At 47.7% G+C, this 20,504-nt stretch overlaps 1 protein-coding gene across 1 annotated transcript in view; it reads left to right on the top strand.

Moving 5' to 3' along the window:
- Nucleotides 1–20,504, top strand: part of COPS6 (COP9 signalosome subunit 6) — a 200,887-nt gene that overhangs the window by 24,214 nt on the left and 156,169 nt on the right. The window contains exon 2 of the mRNA XM_069646430.1: nucleotides 10,108–10,233. Coding sequence (XP_069502531.1) covers nucleotides 10,108–10,233 — 126 coding nt within the window. The remainder of the gene's footprint in view (nucleotides 1–10,107; nucleotides 10,234–20,504) is intronic.

The following is a 20,504-nucleotide window of genomic DNA, read 5'->3' as shown; positions in this document are numbered from 1 at the left end:
TGGATAGAGCCTATATCAATGTATTTAGTAATGCAGCATGCTTTACGGAGGTCCCATCTGCTCTCTTAAATCCCCTCCATTTCCACCGGCCCAGCCCGTGATATAGAGTAGTATTGATGTACGCTGAGTCAGAGTAGATCGTCACTTTGCACTCCTGAGATGCTTCTAGGGCTTCTGTTAGGGCTAGAAGTTCAACTGCCTGGGCCGGCTAATGCATTGGCAACCTCTTCTATACTAGAGTCTCATACTTTCCATTCACTAGGTGAACCACAGCCGTGCCTGTATTTCTTTGGCCTGTCAATTGTGTCTGACGCGTCCACAAAGAACACCTCTCCCTCCCCTAGGGCATAGTCGCATGCTTTTGTGTTGTCATCGTCTGGTCCTTCATAGGTGGCACAGTCCTGTCCTTCGTCATAGTCAGTGATGGGTTCAGTCAAAAAGTTGGCAGGATTCACGGTTTTGCATCACACTATGTGAATGTTTGGGCTAGACAATATGATCTCATGTGCTGATGCTCGCTGCGTAGTCGGCATAGATTTAGACCTTTCTGAACTGGTAAGCAACAGCATGATATAATCTGCTCTGCACTGATGCTCACTTGTACTGCACACCATCATCCACATACTGGATAATGGTACTGAGAACGTGTATATTGCCCAGATCTGCATGTAGCACCCTGTTGAAAATGCTGAGGACTCGCAATACTCCTGAGGCAACCTTGTATGTTGCACTCTCCTCCTGCCATGGGTAAATGCTGTAAGATATTGGGACTCTGGGTGTAGGGGCACTGAGAAGAATGCATTCTTTTTGGATAAATTATTTTTATTAATTTACAACCAGCTCGGACGGGCATTCCCATCCCTCAACAAACAACCATTAAATAAACTGAGGAGAGCAGTAGGTTGATCAAACAAGAAGCAAAGCAGGTGGGTGCAGTAGCTACCATCGACAGTTTGATTGTTCTTGGAGTGCGTGAGTTCCATCACTGGGGTACACAGCAGTGGGGGTTCCCCGGAGGGGGAGCAGCGGGGCCAGTGCTTGTGCCCGAGTAGTGCACTGGGTGTCGCAGGTTATGCGGTACCGGTCCATTTACCCCATATCTGAAAGAATTTACTGGGGCGGCCCCTGGCAGAGTATATACTTTTCTTCAGGGACGCAAATATGTCCATCTCGTTAGTCCATCTGCTCAGTGTGGGTCCGTCAGGCGCTCCCCATGTGGTGGCTGAGTCTTTTGGTGAGGCTGAGCGTGCCGGCAAGGAATGTTTTCTTCCGCTCTTGTGTGTTCACCATCCCCCCACACACCCAGTAGTGCGGCCTTGAGCTCCAGCTGTGCCAGCGTATTCAGGACCGCATTAATTTTCTGAATGCATTCACCCCAGAATCCATGTATGACCTCGCATTCCCACAGCATGTGTTTAAATGTGCCTGTCACCCTGCGGCATTTAAAACAGTCGGCATTTTCCACCTGCCCCCATTTAGCCATCGCTGCCCGTGAGTAATAGACCTGGTGAAGTATTTTGTATTGTATGAGCCTTAGTTTGGCGTCTATGCCTATTTTACGAGGGAACATCCGGGCCTCCGCCCACTCCTCCGACTCCAGGGGGCCTATCAACCTTTCCCATCGCTCGTGCAAACTGGTTAATTCCCGGGCCCCAAATTCAGTGATCACTTGGTACATTGTGGATGTGGGTTTCGCCTGGATTCTTGTGTGTAGGACATTCACCTCCAATGGTGAGCTTTTGCGGATGCCTGAGAGTACAGGGAATTGGGCGCGTAGGGCATGTGCAAGTTGTATATATCTGTCACCCGGCGGGAGGCTGAACTCGTCTCATAGGGCCTCAAATGGCTTCAACTGTCTGTCTTGTAAGACCTCCGTTAAGGTCAGTATCCCTCGGCCCTCCGTGCTAGGAAAGCGACCCTTTGTCATGACATCCAGGATGTACGCATTTTCCCATATAGGTCGGCCCATGGTCGCCCGCCACCCCCATCCAATGTGTTGGAGGGCCTCGTTCCACACCAACCGTATTTGTCGTATCATCGCTGGAAGGTCAGCCACTACGGTGTCAGAGCCATATAGAACCCGGAGGTATTTTCTCTTTCCAATGCGTCTGATCTCGTTCCCGATGTGAGGGAGAGCCGAGTCTGTATGGAGCCAATCATTCAAGATGCCCATCTGTGATGCCCAGTAGTATGCCCTAAAACAAGGTATGCCCAGCCCCCTTTCCCAAACTGACTGCTGCAAAGGGGTCAGGGCGATATGGGATTGTTCCCCCCCCCTAGTAGTTTCTGAGGAGTTTCTGGAGAGTAGGGTCTATGGTGGAGAAGGTCTTACGGGAATGTGAATGGGCGTGTTCTGTAGGACATATAGAAATCTTGGGAGGAAGAGCATTTTTGAAAAGGGCGGCCCTCCCCGGAATACCCTAGTGGACCCTAGGAGGGATTGCCAGTAGGTGACATCTGGTTGGAGGTTAAGCCGAAGGAAATCGTCGGGATTGGGGCGTCACCCGGATGCCGAGGTACACAAAACTCTGGATGGAGACAGAGTAAGTACAGCGCTGCGGGATCGCGTCAGCCCCGCCCTGGAGTGGGAAGAAGATGGTCTTCTGCCTGTTAACTTTGAGCCCACAAAACTCCTGATATTCGGAGAGGATTTCGATGATCTTGGGGCACGAGACCCTAGGGTCCCTCATGTAAATTAGCAGATCCTCCACGTAAAGTGAAACCCGGTCCTTCCCCCACCCCCCAGGGCGCCACAAACCCATACCACCCCGGGGACGTCCTGAGCCAAATTGCGAGGGACTCTATGGCCAGTATAGAAAGGGGGGTGGGGGACAAAGCCTGGTTCTCCTGCCCGGAGGGAATGATCTAGAGTAGATCCCGTTGCCCCGCACCACTGCTTCAGGGGCAGTGTATAGTAGTTTGACCCACGCCATGAAGTTAGTCCCAAACCCCATGCGGCCCATAATATCCCATAGGGCGGTCCACCCAACTGAATCGAAAGCTTTTTTAAAGTCTATTGCGAGTAGCCAGAGGCTCCTTGATGGTGGAAGCTTGGCTAATTGCGAAGTGGACCCTTCGCGGATTCATCCTGGTGGATTTAGCCAGCATGAACTCGCATTGGTCTGGGTGGACTAGGGAGCGGATGACCCCCATCATTCTGTTGGCCAGGATCTTAGCCTCCCCATTAATGAGTGAAATAGGTCTGTACGAAGCGCAGAGGTCTCGGGGGGGCTTCCCAGCTTTGGGAATTATGACAATGGTGGCCTGCCTGTCGTGTAGGAACATTCCTTTGGTGCAGGAGCCTAGCAACATACGGTGCATATGACCCACCACTGAGTCCCCAACTCACCACCACATTTCCATGGGGAAACCATTCGGGCCTGGGGACTTCCCAGTTTGGAGTTGGGACAAGGCCGCAGCGACCTCCTCCTCCGTGACTTCCGCTTCTGCAGTATGAGCCGCAGAGAGCTTCGAGAGCTCAATAGTGCCGGAAGTCAGGAATTCCTCCTCGACTCTAGCTGCGGCCTCCTTTTCAGAGATTTCTAGGGTTTGATGCCGACTGTGCCTTGTGACAATAGAGAGGGAGCATCTTAAAGTCTCTGACCCAGTACCCAATTGTCTGCCAGTTGTCGCATCATTACCTCCTGGAGGTCGCTAAGGAATTTGTGCGTTAGTGGTAGGGTGGGAGATAGGCTGCCGCAATACCTCAGGAGGTCTTCCCGATGTTGCCAGTAACTACCACAAAGCGCCCCCTCCGGTCCGCATGGAGCCCTTTCAGTTGGAATGGGACCCTTTTTTTCAAGAGGATCATGGTGCCCCCTGACCCAGTGGAGAACCCAGCGTGAAAAGATTGCATAGTTGGACTTCCAGAAGAATTTGCAGTCTGTTCCCTTAAGGTGCGTCTTGATCAGTAGAGCTATGTCTGGTGAGTGTCTATTTAGTTGGTGGAGGACTAACAGCCTCTTCACCCCAAAGCCCAGTCCATTTACGTTCCACGTGAGTAGTGTCAAGTCGTCATCGTTCGCCATTAGTGTGTGTGTGTGTGGTGGTTGTGTTTGCTGTGGGGGGAAAGACCCTTTTTTAGACCCTGTTTGATGCCCCTTGTTGCTCATAGGGCCAAGATCACCCGCATCAACCCCTTCCCGATCCTCAGTGTCGTGATGTAACCCCCCATGGACCTGACCCATACCCTTCCTTGAGCAGTGCAAGTACTCGCTTTTGCGGTTTACAGGAAGAGCATCTCCCTGTACTCCCCCCCCCCCCCCCCCCCCCTCCACCCCCCCACACACCTACCCAACTAGAAGCACCTGTAACCGAACAAAGGCTGTGTGGGTTGCAGGGGACTCCCCTGCAGTTGCCACAAAAAAAAGACCCTGCGGTGCCAGATCCTGATCATGGAAGTGAAAGGGAACAGGCGTCTCGAGGTCCAGCAAGACGAAAGGCAAGTAAGGGGGTGGGGTGTGTGTTGGTGGTCACGGTGGGGGTTTGGGCACATCGGGAATGTTCAGGGGAGAAATGACCGAAGACTATTTCGAGCAAGATCTTCGTTCATTTCTCCCTCTAACATTTCCGTTGCAGGAAAATCACACATTCGTAATGTGCACCTGGTAATTAGACATAAGCTCAGTGGATGCTCTTGAGGCCAAGATAGCTTCTCTGAAATGCGAGGAGCCACGTTCGATCGCAGACACTCTGGCGCCCCCATTAGTTCTCCCCACAATTGGCCTAAATTTCTTATTTCCACCCCCCGCAACTCGCCATACAAATCACAAGGCATTCTGTCTGTGCTCCCACCTTGGCATCTGCCCCCTCCCGGGGATACCTATTGCTGACACATTGATCAATCGGTCGCTAAGAGATTTTAGGAGTTTGGGCAGTGTGCCTCTGGTAGTTCGAACAGAATGACTGGGGGTTTGGGGTGTGGGTGCTCTAATACTGAGCTGCATGTTTTAGCAGCTCCAAACCTCTGCCCTGCATACCATGAGATTGTCCTTCAGGGACCGGTGCAACCCTACCCTCGCTTCGATGTTCACATTCATTTCAGATTACATGGGGCCTGCAGTTTGAAACAATAGAGGGTTATTCTCTTACTTGATGAAATGATCTTCTAGCCTACCGCCTGAGCAGGGATGGGAGAGTGTATTCCTAAGGCCTAGGTCTATCGTGCTCTGGCCACCTTGGGCCTAACTTCTAAAATGGCGGCAGTTCAATTTACTTTCGCCGCTTGAAAAGCCTCACGTCTGCAAACTCTATACTGCCTGCAAGCTTCTGCATCCTATTGTCCCTCCTATAGACGTCCGCACTCCCCACCTCATGCCACTCCTAGCGTATTGCTCTCCATCTGAACTGCTTGTGGGGGACAGTAGAGCTGGGCATGCATCTCAACAAAAGCTCATTCATTTCCGGAAGTGGATGTCTGTCCACCCACATGCTGACATTTAAATCACGTAGGTCCACAGACATCCCCAATCCACTGTTTTGTTTCCTCGCTAGTAAAATGGGGGACAGCCATTCCAGTGCCTCAATATCCACCATCGTACCATCTGCCACCAGCCTGTCCAACTGTGCCTTGAGTGCTTCTCTGGGCAACACAAATCAAACGTTCCTTACCCTATGTGTTTTCGGCAATGCCCCTCTTTTCAGAACAATTTTATGAGCAAATCCCTTCAGCATTCCTAGTTTGTCCTCCCCCAACATGTATGCATTAGCTTAAACACACACAATGGGCGCTTCTCCCTGTGCAAATTTGAATGTCCAGTGCTGCTTGTGCATCTCAACCCAGGACACTGGCCCCTTTGTCCGCCACATAAAGCTTACCCCTTGTTTCTCGGTCTGTAAACTGAATACTCGTACAACAGTGATGGGGACCTGTCCATATGCACTGGGATTTATCTCTGCAGGTGAAAGGTTCAAAGATTTGTTGAATCTACCTTTATATAATTCCAGGGATGAAATGGTGTACGGAGGCCCAGAGTCCACCATCAACTCCATAGCCACACAATAGTCATGATGTCCCATGGCCCACTGGAACACCCCCCTGATCCATGGTAGGCATTTTGCAGCCTTCTTGATCTTCAACCATGTTAACACTTGTTCTGAGTGGCATAGCCCTGTATTTGCTTGGTTTGCCTAGAATAATTACCCCTGATTCTGTAATGCCTGCACTTCACTGCTAGAGCTGGGCATTTTTTATCTCCTGTGGAGTGGCTGCTCCACCCACACTTGCCGCAACTATGCCTGATTCTTCCACACAGCTCAACGTGCCCTTGACCCCTGTTCCTAACCTGTTGGCTTCCATCTTTATTTTTCGGGCACCCCACCTGCACGGCCTCTGTCCCGACCAGCATGTCTTTATGCGTTGCTTTCTGGATGCTTTTGACCAATTCCTCAATCGCCCTGGCTAACTCCAATGCCTTTTCCAAAGACCGGTCTTTGTCTATCCCTAATAATCTCCTGCTCTCGCATACTCTCCAGACTACCACTCAGCACCCTTCCACTACATGCACTACTCTGACACACTGCACAACAACTCTGCTATTATAATGCAGCTATCCCCCAACAATAGAAATCCGGTTTACCTGTACGCATGTCTTCTCGCATACTCTCCGGACTACCTCTCTACACCCATCCACACCTGCTCGACATAGATGACTACCAGGGACTTGGCCACCCCTACTTAGATTTGTATATTTTTTTTTTTAACTTTTTACTGTATTTTAGTTTACAACAAACTGTTCACACTTCTCAAAAGATGTAAGACATTTTCATACAAGTGACAATAAAAGAAGAATCAATTTCAATATGACAGAATTGGGAGAATAAAAAGACTCAAACACAGACAAACAAAATTACATCACAATCATAAAACATAGACAAACTGTTTCGTGCTAAGAAGAAAGAAGAAAAATTCATTCCCGGACAACAAAGTCAGTCTCTATGTATCACTCGCTGAAGTCACCAGTCCGTGCAACACCTAAAGCCTATTTAGCCATCCCAGGCTAGACTCAATCATATTCCCTGTTTCATTAACTTTACAGAGAACATTTTTCCAAATAATTTGCCCAAAGCTAATGTAAGAGGCTGAATCGAAGCGAACATTAGTCTAACCCATAAACAATTGGTCAAAACCTGAGTAACTGAGTGGATCAAAGGACCCAGATGTATGATCCTCTCATTCAAAAAGCCTGGACATTCCATTACCATGTGAAAAAGGGTTTCCAGCGGTGCCTGCCCACACGATCGCCATCCAATCACCTCTAAAGTTGGTAAACCATTCAGGTGGAATCTGAGGTCCTGTTCCCTAAATTTCAGAGAAGGAACTTTACATGAATATAATCTGTTTGTCAATTGAGAGGTAAAAGTTAATTTCGTCTTTGCACAATATTAATCTCCCCATGTGCTTGAAATCCATGTGCTTGTCCCAACGTTTTTTCCATTTTCAGTATATAATCGGAGTCTAGATCATAAAGATCGATCATTTTGTGAAAGGTCAAACATCTCCTATAAAATAGTTATACAGAGATTTGGACTAGACTTTGTTGTTAATATGGTAAAAAACCAATGTAGGTGTCATAAGCTTGTTTAGATGACACTGTGCTTGTCATATTGTCCCCACCAAGTCAGTTCAGGCTCCAGTCTAATTGCACTGATTGGAACTGAATACAATCGTATTGTCTAAAATTCGTCATGCATTCTATAACTCTGATGAATTTCCCACACCGAAACTTCCATCCACCAAAGGCGTTCAGCCTCCAGCGCGTTGAGACCATACCAATGGTGAAAGGTGCTCTACAAATGACAACTGAATTACATTGCATGTGCCCATCATTATCTGATCTCTAATGTATTCCTCTGTCGCTGCTGTTAAATTGTATGTGGCAATGAGAGTTCTCAGATTCATCCATCCTCTGCATCCTGGAGAAGAAATAGCATTTCTCGAGCGCCACATTGTTTCTTTCTAAACTACACATTGTTCCTTTCCAAACTACTGGTTGAATTTCTTTAAGGCAGTTTTGTATGTTTTAACAGCAATTTCACCCTCGGCGCCTTATTGCACCATCACATCTTCACCAGGTAGATGCCTGAAGATATGCAAACCTTCAGTGCTTAGGCAATTGAACAGAGCTGCTTCTTTCTGGTCATCAGTATAGTTTGCCCCAACAGCTGCCCTAATATACTCCCTGAACAAATCCAACCATAGCTCCTAGGGTAATGGTGGCTGCCCGGGCTTACTCGGAAAGCACGAGGCAGGTTAGGCATGAGTGCTCTGCATCTTGGTAGATTTAACCCTTCTTCGAGATCAGCATTTAGAACTGTTCTTTTGTTTCAAACTGTTGCAAAAGAGACCAGATGGCACTGCTGCCCCATACATGCGTCCGCTGCTCACCTGGCTGCTGTGGCGCAGGCCCTAACCTCCTTGCTGTGAGGTATCCCACCCTCTGCACTGCTTCTGGGCCCAATGCCAGCAAGTCACGTCACTTGTAGGAGGTGCCCAGGGTGTGAGCTTGCCGCAAACCTGCCACCTCCCTGCAAGCCTCGGGGGGGGGGGGGGGGGCTTGCCATGCTCCCTACAGGGCAATGATCCTTTCACCTCTACAGGCGTTGGGGCCTGCCGAGTTTCCAGCCATCCACGTCCAGAAACACTGATGCTGGCTGTACCACGCGGTGCTGTAAACCTGTCACCAATGTGGTTGTGTCTCTGCGGGGAAACCAAGGACACAGGCTGCAGTGGAACTTCTTTCCATGGCACCCGACGGTATATTCATCTACGAAGGAACAACCAATGGCCCTTCCCCGAATCATAACGATACTGAGTTCCTTGGAACTCTGGGCCCTCGCATCCACGCACTCAACACACATCACTGAACACACAAACTATCTCACTACAAAAGGAACGGTATGGCATTGAACAGGCAGAGTTGGCTGTGGCCGGAATTGGCAGAAAGGCACATTGGGTTTAAGAACTGTGGTGGATAATTGGCGGGTTGGTTGAGGATTTTGCTACTACTATTTTCATATCCTATATAATAAAAGGCCAGATGTATGTTTGTCTGATGCAGTAGAGATTTCCTGCTTTGCCTGTTGTCACTGCTAGAGGGAGCTGTTGCCTTAGGAAACCTATGTAGTGCTACTGTCCTTTCCTTAAGCACTTTGGCACGTGTACACAGGCTTTGACACCAGTCAAATTTTATTTAAATAAAATAAGATGTTTCTGAAGCAAAATCTTGTTTACGGTGTTTCGTTTACGGATATTGTTTATGAACTAGATTCATGATCAATTGAATAATTTTTTACCTTACTCGTTTTGTTTTTCTTACAGGCTTTGTTTATTTTTAATGGGCTGGGGAGAGGGCAGTGTTGGCTTCTACCCATGCCCTACCCACATACTGTCTTTCAACATTTTGCACGGTTACAAATATTTCAACTTTGTTGGGTTTATTAAAACATCCACTACAGCTGATCAGGCTGTACCTGTTGTATTTGTGCGAGTGTGTGAGGGAAGCTTCACTGTTGCTACCTGTTCCGGTCCTGCACTGTGTACATGAAGAACGTGTGTACGTTTGCTGTTTGTTTCCATTGAAGCTGAGACTGTTATTACCTTTTGCTGTTTCTGTTTTTTAGAAGGAAATAAAGCCTGCTGCTTTTGATGTACCTTTGTTGCTGCTTTTGATGTACCTACTATCTGTGTGGGGGTAAAACTTCCCCACCAATGTCTGAGCTTAACATGCACAATTACTGTCAAGATGAGTTTGAGAAGCCTGCTGCTTTACCCTTTTATTGGCTAGGGACCTGTTTCACAACTTTATGCCTTGCATGTAGCCGTCTCACTGTCAGTGCAGTGAAGGAAGGCTGACATGTTAATGCTGGTGGTGTATTTGTTCTGTGTGTGAGTGACACCAGCACTGTGATGTTGGTGCTGTGCTGTTTGTGCATAAAGGAATCGTGAATTGCTACTGCCCAGGCTATGTCCCTCCATTTTTGTGAGAAGCTTGCTTGGACTAGTCAGTCTCTTGCTGTAGATAATACCCATGTACCAGCTGTGCAGCAAAGCGGTCTCATGTACATTTTCTTGATTACCATTTCTCTTGACTTTTCCTTTCCATGCAGTGCTCCCCACCGTCATGGCCGCCGGTGTGACTGGCAGTGTCTCTGTGGCGCTGCATCCTTTGGTCATACTCAACATCTCAGACCACTGGATTCGCATACGGTCCCAGGAGGGGCGCCCAATGCAAGGTATGAGTGGGCATTGCTTTGAGATTTATTACAATGCCTGTTTTTTGGTATGTTCCATGTGGAAGACACTCGCTCTTCATTTAATAGTTTGGGCTATTGCGACACCTATAAACCAAAACTATTGGAGTACAGATGGGAGGAATGACTTATGTGGCGGGACATCGTTTGTGTTTGGTTATGGGCCCCCCCGCGCTCCATTGCATGCCCATGCTAATCCCTAGGCCCACTCCTGCCTCTGCCCACCCAATATGCCTCCTCATGGGAACTCTTTGAGCTCTCTTTAATCCAGCCTTACCATCAGCTAAAATGTCTGCCTGTGTTTGTTCAAAGTAGTCTTCTGAGAGTTTATTACTTAATTGGAGTTGTAAACACGCTACTGGGGTAATCAAAATGTCTTAACCAGGCCTGCCTTCAGCCCCTTCATTTAGAAGCACTCTGTGTATCCTTCACTGAAGTCCTGTTTAAAACATGTTTGTCTTGTGTATACATTTGAAACTTTTACAAGGCACTGCTATTAGATGCCCAGGTACTCGCACCATTATGCACCTGCTACCAACAATGGGTAGTTAATACCACTGCGGCTGTGCCTGGCAAGTGCCTTTCCCATGCCTACACAAAAGCCTAAACTGCTGACATTGCCAATTCTTGTATTTTCTTGGGTGTTCAGGCAGTAGTTAGGGCAGGGAGAGGGGAGAGTAGAGTTTGGTTTTGGCGGAAGGGTTCATGTTACACATGGGAAATAATATAAAGGTTTATTGTACAGACTTTTGGTTGGTTTTCAACTGACTGTAAAACGTGAACTGAGATAGACTGCAGTGAAATTAGGACAGCAGGCACAGGGCAGTTTGTAAATTAGTATGTTCTTTCATAATTGGTGGAATTTCACAAATGTCAGATCTCTGAATTCAAGCATATGATCCTCTTTCTGAACATGTGGGTATTTGTTACAGGGTACATTTTAACCACGTGGTGTCGCTGCTAGGTTGTGCCAGTAGGGGGAATGAAAATGGTGAACTTTAAAAGTCCTACATAATGCAAACTATGGCAGAGCTACAACTCTTTTCCATAGTTTGCTTTCATTTCAGAGCATAGTCCAACACAAACTTTTTTTTTTTATTATTTTTTTTTTTTTTATTTGAGCTGTCCACCCTTTATCCTGAACTGGCTCTGTAACGCACAATCATTCTTATAAAGTTGGGTATTTATGTAAAGTGTGCTTTAAGATTGATTCGAGTGACCTGTTCATCTGCCCGGCTCTAAAGTTACCCGTCTCTGGGTGATGGTGTGCCGCAGCAGTAGAGTATAAACTGAATTGCTAGAACGGAAGTTTAAATTTAAGTTTAAAAATAGGTTTACAGCATAATGTCTTAGCAGAACTGATTTCATCAGTTTGACCAAAAGATATACCTTGACCTAGTATAAACGTAATCATCTTCACTCTAGCAGAAAATAGCAATTATTTTATTTCTGGAAAGAAATGTCAGCGTCAATTTTTCTCACTTGGTACATGCCTGTTAGAATGGATTTCTAACCTCTGCCTTGGTGAACAGATGTTTAGGATGCCACCCTTGTTAGATTAACTGGGGAAGATAGCCAGACCAATTCACGGTAGCTTGGATAGCAGTCAAGGCTAAATATCTGGAGTAGTGGGGGAGATCAGGGGTCTCCAATTAGCACACCTAATGAAACACCAAGAATTACAATTGGACAGTTTTCTGCCATCATATACTATTTATTATAGCCCCAATAACAAATGAATAATGAAATGCAACAGTAACCCACCATACAAACAACGCACTATGTAATATAAATACACCTACTGGAGTCAGTGCGAGAAAGTTAACTCCAATATCTGCAAAGGAAAAGGGTGAATAACTTTTGTAGCACCAACGGTCTTCAGGGAGGGCAACCTTAACTTTCTAAATCCAGCCCTAAGATGGAAAGGAGCCTTGTGCTCAATGGCTGCGTAATAGCGTGCGGTAATACGTGAAGTTCTTCTCAGAGCAGGACAAAGTTAGGGGAATAATTCTAAAGGGGTGAAATGGGTTCCAAAAGTCAGGTGAGGATCCGATACGATGAACAAAGCTTTTCTGACTTTAGAAGGGCCTTAGGAAGCGAACGGGAAGGCCAAAAATAACTTGTGCGTAAATGCGTTTGGGTGAACAAAGGGCCACCGGTAAGTGGCTTGACTACTCGGCGCCCTTAGCTCAGTTTTGGTCCAGACATGGCAGGTCTAGAGGTGGGAGGTACATTTCCTGCCCTCTGATGATGCGCAGGCGCTGTGGGTGCAGACAAAGGTCTGGTATGGGACAGGAGTGAATAAAGAACGAAGAAGACACCAATGCTGCATGCCTCGGACTCTGGAAGGAATGCAGGAAAACCGCCTTCAGCGACCTTCACTGTTAGTGGCTCAGGGGTACCCAACTCTTGCAGGATGGCGCAGCCTCCTATCTTGTGGACCAAAGGTGCTGGGATGGCAAAAATCTGCAGAAGGGTGCTTTGTTGGATAAGCAGGGATTCCCTAGTCTGGGCACAAAACATTCACATCCCTGCACAGCAGCCACAAATTGAGTTGGACAGTCCACTGGATGGCCCAGAAACTCTTCCGAACAAGCTCATTTGCAGGGTTACCAGGAGATGACGAGAGTGACCGGTCCCACCATGCTAATGGTTCAAAGCACTTCCGAAGGTCTTCGGAGTTCAGACGCAAAGCAAGGCTCAACTGGATAACAGTGGGATTCGGGTGCCAGCCCTCTTCAAGCGTGTCTATGGATTGTATTTTGTTCTGCTCAGTTACTCAGGATAGTTGGGATACCTTCTCCAGATCGGTTCTGATCTGTTACTGATCTGCTGGAATGAATGCAGGAGCCCTCTTCTTATCCACAGTGATGTGAGTGCTCGCACCAAGCCCACCAATGGCAAGATCTGCTCCATGCATGCATACTAGCAGTGGTCCAATCTGGGACGTGGGGTTCTCATGCTCTGATGCACACCAGACACCCTGGCACCAGTATTGTGATTTGGACCAGATAGTCCCAGCCAACTTCCTTAATAACTACATACATATGTATGAGAGAAATGTGGGCAAACCCTCTTTTTTGTGTGGGGGCTTGACTCGGGAGGGTAATAGGTACAGTAAAACAAGAATTGAGTCAAATCTACCCTGACCAAGAGCGTGACATAGGGTCACCGAGGTTTGCAGTGGAGCTAGATCGCTGCTAGCTCAAATAGACAAAAAAAACACCTGAAGAGGCGATGGTAACAAAAACAGGTTTTTTAAAATTATTTTACACTAACAAAGAAAACGAAACCAACATTTTTACAGACTGCGCCTTGGCGCTGAAGGTATGCATATTTGTGTATTAGCATGCAAGGTGAAACAAACAGTTTTTTTACATATGTTGTTTTTCTTATCATTTAAAACAACATATGTAAACTGTTTGTTTCACCTTGCATACTAACCCACAAATATGCATACCTTCAGCGCCACGGCGCAGTCTGTAAACATTTTGGTTTCGTTTTCTTAGTGTAAAAGAATTTAAAAAAAACAGTTTTTGTTACTATCACCTCTTTAGGTGTTTTTTTTGTCCATTTGAGCTAGCAGCGATGTAGCTCCACTGCAAACCTCAGTGACCCTATGTCACGCTCTTGGTCAGGGTACCTTTGACTCAATTCTTGTTTTACTGTAACTACATACATAGCCTGCAGGGACCTGCGATAGAAGCGGCTTTCACGGGCAACTGCATGCCCAAATAAGATAATCTGGCCCTGGAAGGGCAGGGGGAGGGCCCAATGGCCATAATGCCTGAAGGAACAGAGAAACGACCTTGTGGAACAACCATGTTAGACACTAGCCACAATCCTAAGCCAAATGCGTTAAGGCTTGGTAAAAAGTTACACAAATCTAAGCAAAAGCTACTACTGCCACCCGTCTGTTCCAAGGCACATTATACAATCAGCCAAAAATTCCTTAGAGGGTGTCTACGCCATAAAAACAAAATGCCCCCATTGCACGGTACTGATGTTACCAACAAGTGGTAGCCAAGTCGAAAGACTAAAACAAAGTTTCTCAGTACTAACAGCCTGAAGGACATATCAGTTTACCTGTAACTATGATCAAAAGCCCATTGGCGTGCAGCTGAAGGCTGTGCTCGACTGTGAAAAGTCAGGGTGGGATACACAAACCAAGCAATACGTTTGGGGGTCCATGGACTATACTATGGAGGAAAAGTTGCTTCTAGAGAAATCTTTTCCAACACTTGTGTTGAAAGCCTGCACTAGAAATGTATGAAAAATGCTGCCAAACCTTATTGTTGCATAGGTTTATTTTCCAATCCTGGTACCTAAAGGAAAGAAGTCTAGCCTGTGGCCATTTTAGTGAGTCGGTCGCTTCACTAGTCGGTCGCTTGACTAGTTATTGGAAGTCCAGGTCTTCATTCATTCCATAGCTATTCTTTTTGGGGGGTGGGGGGAGTGAGGTATTAAGATGTTGTTCATGCCTCCCAGGATGAGCACCTGCCCTTAGACGGAAATTACATTGAAGCTCTTCCCATGTAGGGAATTGAGGAACGTATACATATGATTCAAATTGAATTTGTTAGCCACATTGGATTGTATCTGCCCGAAGGAGCTTGAAAACTGATGAAAAAAGATGTATGTTATGTTTGAATACTAAAGCAATCTAAACTGTTAGACACCTACATTTTCTGTCCATGGCTGCACAAGTTTAGAGTACTTCTATAAATTCATGAATCCCCACTTTAGCAATATGGGAGAACGCTTATGCAAGCCCAAGTTACTGGCCTTGACTAAGTTTCTAAAATTGATTTTCAGTTTGCCGAATATACAATTATAGCATTTGATCAATTAGGATTTTAATACTAGGTCTTTGCATTGAATTGGCACTAGACTGATATTTTGCACCTTTGTAACAATAGTTAACAATTTTTGTGCATCTTAAGTTGTAGTCCGTTTTAGATGAATTTAGCTGATATTTCGTTTAACGTGACGGAACATGTAAGATGTACTTTGTATGTTGTTTTTTTGTCAAGTTGTGTATTTTTCAGACGATGACTCGGGGTTCAAAATTAAGATTTGATGATCAGGAGCTAAAGCCAGCTCCTGGGTGTTGCATAACCCAGTAGGCAGGAGCTACCGCTGGGGAACCAGGAGCGAGTACCAGGGCAACCGCATATATAACTTTGTTTTCCTGGGGAGCCAAAAGTAGCTCCTAGTAGTTGTTTTCAAGCTAATCAGGCTCTCCTAGGCCAGGAGCTAAATAGCTCCGAGCTCCCCTCAACTCTAAACCCTGCGATGTGTAAGGTTTGAAATAAAACAGAAACACAAAATTAAAAAAAATGTGATGTCCTCCCCGTGCTTATGTCGCAGCCTCGAATGCAAGACATGCCTGTGTTTCTCACTACCTCTCTCCCTCTCTCCCGCACAGTCTCTTCCCCCTCTGTCTGGCACAGTCTCTTTCTCTCTGTCTGGCAGAGTAATTGCGTAAGCTGCATTGAAAAAATGTTAGCAGCAGTTATTTAAGTGCAAAACAATGGGGGCAATGGAGTGTCCAGGTTTGTGCCTGTTCCTGGCAAATTGTGCAAAAACTGCATATGGCTAGATATTAGCAGCATTGTCGGAGTAAAAGCAATAAGGTACATACAAGGTTTCATGGATCGTGGTCTTAGTATTAACATGGTCACATGTTAGATCCCAAGTGTGATGCTGGAAATGCGTTGGAGGGACGGGCCTCCCTGTTCTTGTCCTGTAGTCCGTTTTTAATGTGTTCTGTATGGTTTTCTGCCCAGGAGTACATGTGGGACTCCTGGCAGTGCAGCTCTTCCTATTTTTGGTTTGGTGTACAGATCCTTGTGATTCCCTTAGGGCACCCATGAGTGGGGGGGTACAACCCTGTGCCCTTAGTGTATGTTTTTGGGTACCTCTGTGACCCACAGAGCAGGGTATGGGCTGGTGGCAGCTCCATGCTGAATTTGACAGGTGCTCAGAGTAGCCTCCATTTGGGGATCCCCATTTGGGGATCCACAGGCCCTGCCGTTGGAATCAGTTGATTCCTGATGGGAAACAAGATGGCCCCTGTGGCCTCTTGCTTTCTATTGCCTGTTACCTTGTTTTCCCAAAGTCCTGGGAAGCCCTGCCTCTGTCCCTCCCCCCTGACTGATGTTGGGTGGAAGTTCCATATATGCTATTGTGGGGAAGTCCAGGCCAGACTGGCTGGAGCCTTCCCAGTGACTGTATGTTGTGGGTACACCATGCGGGTGGGACCTGGCTGAATGGAGTGGATGACCAATATGCACTTCTTGTTATGGGTGTCTAGTTTCTGGTATATGACACAAAGACTGAGACAGCCCTGCCTGAACTGGTATGAATGCAGTTTGTAGTGCTGAAATGCTGGGTACTTGTCCCAATACACATTCCTTGTTGCGAGTGTCTGAGAGGGAGGAGAATGGCCTGAATGTACTGTATGCCTTATTGGCTGCCTGACTTCTGAATGCCCTTCTGAGTGATTAGTTGCCTGAGTGCGACCCGGAAGAAAGAAAGACACAACAGTATATCTGGGGGCCTCTTACTGCTAGAAACCGTTCAGAAACTGAAGTCGAAACTGATGCTTGATCTCGACCGCCGAGCCCGAAGAAGGTTGATGGCTGTTGCTTTCACCGCAATCTGAAAGCCGCTGGGACATCAAGACTTATCCAAGAGAGGACCTGGCTAGGAGTACTCTTCCCAAGCTACGAGGGACCATCATGCACCGCTAACCTTTGCCGAAGCTCCCTGGAAGTCACTCTCGATAGGCTGGAGACTGGGACTGCCGAGGAGAACGATGAGAAGCACCGGACGTTCCGTCCACGGTCGTCGCCCAGGGTTCGCAGGTTTGGTATAACTGCTGGAGGTCAGTTGAAGCCGTGTTGCCCACAAGCGGGAACCACTTGACGCCGAGCCACCGACGACCGGAGCTGCAATGCTCCTTTAGACATTTGAATCCCAGGACGCTCTTGCTGCACCGCCGACCGATTTTGTCGCATGCTGTAGTGTCCAGGCAGCCGAGGAGTATCCGCCAGTGGGGTTCCCGCCACCTGAAGACGGCAGAGACGCCGGACAACTCGACGCCCTTGCTGGTCCAAAGTTCTTCAGAGACTCTTTGCGGTAACAAACTAACGACGCCGAGGTGCCACGCACGCGACATCTTTGCAGGACGTCCACAAGCACCACCAAGACTGAAGCTGCTTCCTTGACGCCGTTGTTCACCAATTCTTCAAGGGATCTCTATGATCGTGGCTCCTGCCTTAAAGGGATCTGCTCAAGAAGGATCCGTCAACTACCCGACGTCTAACTCTGCTATTGCAGGTACATTGGGGTTGTAGAACTGTTTAGAAGGAAATAAGACTCTTGTGAACAATATATGGACTGGGCTTGTAGTATAACTTTATTATACAGGTTGCCCAGGTGGGGGGCAGGGGGAGCGGAAGGGATCGCCACACAGATCTAAGCACAAAGTGAGTTATTGTGATTGTGTATATAACCTTGAATATTAAATTTTATAAAGAGTAGGTTTTCACTAACAGTGTGTGGATATTCCTTTGGGGGTGCTTGGGGACTACACTGTACTTAAGAACCAGCCTGCATCACCTCCTGAGAGTTTAAGCCTTGGTTGCTCGACCACAGCTACCGAATAGAGAACCTTGGCTGGGGTGCATCTGTGCTTTTACTCTGCCATATAGAGAGCAGGATTACAGACACCCCCCTCCAGTCTTTACACCAAGTACCCCAGCTTTTAAAATTCTTGCTTTTATCCACCATGCTTGGTGAATAAAGCTTGCTACAGAAAATACTACATGCATGTCGTTACTTCGCCTAAAGAGCTGTAGGGATTCTCCTGTTCGACGTATGCCATTAGCATTAGATAGTGTCTTGAGGAACTTGCACCTACTTGCACCTAGCCACTCGATAGCCTTGAAAAAAGAACAAGAAATGGCCAATAGATTCTTTATCAAGGCCACACACCAAGCATAATCATTTCCGGCAGGTTCCCAATTTTTGGTGCTTAAGCTAGATTCAGTTGGGAAAACCTGAATTTCAAATGCAGTGTGGGGCGGGGGTCGGTAGCCGGGGGGTGTTCTGTTCACCAGGTCTAGATAATTTTCGAACCCCCAATACGGCTTGATGGCCAAATAGAAGTCCCATGGCCAGCGCACTGCAGGCATACACTGTTTCGAACTGAACTATCTCCCGTGAGGTTCTTTTCAATTTTTCTACATAGCCCAGGGTGATGCCCTGGGGGTTATCCCAGAGGTTTCCCATGTCCATCTCCACCAGGGATCTTTTAACATGTGACCATGGGTAGGGATCTACCGCCCTCAGATTCCAACATGTTTTAGGGCCTCACGGTAAGTCTTCGGGTGTTAGTCATAGTCTAAGCCAATAGGATACCCCGGAATGAGGGCAGCATCTCTTTGAATTTCCATGAGACCTAGTACCAAATGAACAGGGTTTTCCGGACTAGTTGTTGGGAGCCCAAGTAGGCTTTTCAAAAAACCTCTTTCAGCCAGACCCAATCTACCATTAATATTAAACTCAGTTTCGAAAAATGTTTTACATTTGAGGCGAACTAGTGATTTTGTTTTGCCAGTGTTCTCGAAATGCAGCTCTGAGCATTTCTCCACAAATGCTTCTAGGGTAGCTGCAAGTCCCTTCGCTGATGTAGATACAAGGGTTGCGTCATCGGCAAAGAGAAGCATCAGGATCGCTTCATGGCTTTCGGGTGGTCCAGGAAATTCAGTCTTACATGACGTATGACCTCTTCAATGTATGTCAATGTGCCACCTACAGCGGTCCTGCCCGCTTGAGCTCGAATGTTCACACCCAGGTATGCCTTCTCCAGCCAGGCTCCTCCTGAACGTGGCTTCGCCCTCGCTTGTCCTTCTGCTTTGGGCCACCTTGTCAACTGGTGCACTTGCAGTCCCTGTGGGGTTGTGGCTGCCTGGGGCACCTCCACTCTACCCTGGTGCCACCTACAGTGGTCCTGCCCGCCTGAGCTTGATTACTCACATCCAGGCACCTGCAGTCCCTGGGGGGTTGTGGCTGCTTGGGGTATCTCCTTTCTACCCTGGTGCCACCTACAGCGGCCCTACCCTCCTGAACTAGTTTGCTCATACACAGGTACGCCTTTTCCAGCCTGGCTCTCCTGTACTCCACCTACAGCGGTCCTCCCCGCCTGAACTCGATTACTCACATCCAGGTACGCCTTCTTCAGTCCTACCCCTCCTGCATTCCTTCTGCCTTGTGGCCGTAGCAACCACTGAGACTGTAGCTTTCACATCTCGCCTATCTTCCTGACGCACTCCTTGCTACCCTCCCTGCCGCTGCCCAGTGTGTTAGATCGGCATCCTCACCACTACCTGACTGTCCATTCTGCATGGTGACCTGCCTGAAGTTCTAACAAGCTGTTTCAGCGGTGTTTCATCGCCATTTGTCACCTGGTGCACTGCTTGCGGCCTCCCTGCCATTGACCATGTGGTTGACGGGACCCCCTACTACAACCATCTTCCTCTACTGCTGCAAGTCCTCCCGCCGGTGCCTCCTTTCCATCTTCTATGACTGCTGGCAATCCTCCCCGCCCAGGGGTGGATGAGGTTACAGACCATCGCGACACCAGCCATCTTACTTGACTCTTACTTTTCTCCTGATACCACCACTCTAATCCCGGATCATTCCCTGCTACCCCCCTTGTCCTAACGTGACTCCAGCCTCCTTGTATACCTGTGCCTCTCCGCATTCCTTGGTTGTGTGATTTTCTTCGCCTGGCGCCTCCAAACGGTACCTGGTGCCACTGCTCTCTCCCCTTCTTATTGTGGATGTAGCTACCTACGCCTCCTGCACCTTAGCATTCAGGTACAGCAGCCCATAATTGCCTCCTCATTTTTCCTGCCTCAGGCACCTGGTCTCCTCCAACTACTGTGTCGAGTGTCTGCTCCCTCTGTCTCTATTGCTTCCTGCCTGCCATGTCTCTTCACTAGACCCGAGACCACCTTTGGCGCCATCCTATACCTACTCTTGATCTATCCTCTCCCCATACCACACTTTGGTCCTCCATTGCACACTGCCCCCTTTCTGTAACGATCACACTGGTCTCTACCCCCTCCATCTCTAACTCCTACAACTACTGCCCTTCTCTACTCGTCCTTTCTCTGAGTCCTTTGGTATGCGATCTTCCACATCTCCTTTCCACCTCCCTCTCCCCCCCTTCCACCTTCTCC

The sequence above is a fragment of the Ambystoma mexicanum genome, chromosome 1p (genome assembly GCF_040938575.1).
Source record: "Ambystoma mexicanum isolate Mex_15411 chromosome 1p, UKY_AmexF1_1, whole genome shotgun sequence".
Lineage (NCBI taxonomy): Eukaryota > Metazoa > Chordata > Amphibia > Caudata > Ambystomatidae > Ambystoma > Ambystoma mexicanum.
Note: the sequence above shows the minus strand (reverse complement) of the source record. Positions and strands in the feature narration are given on the sequence as shown.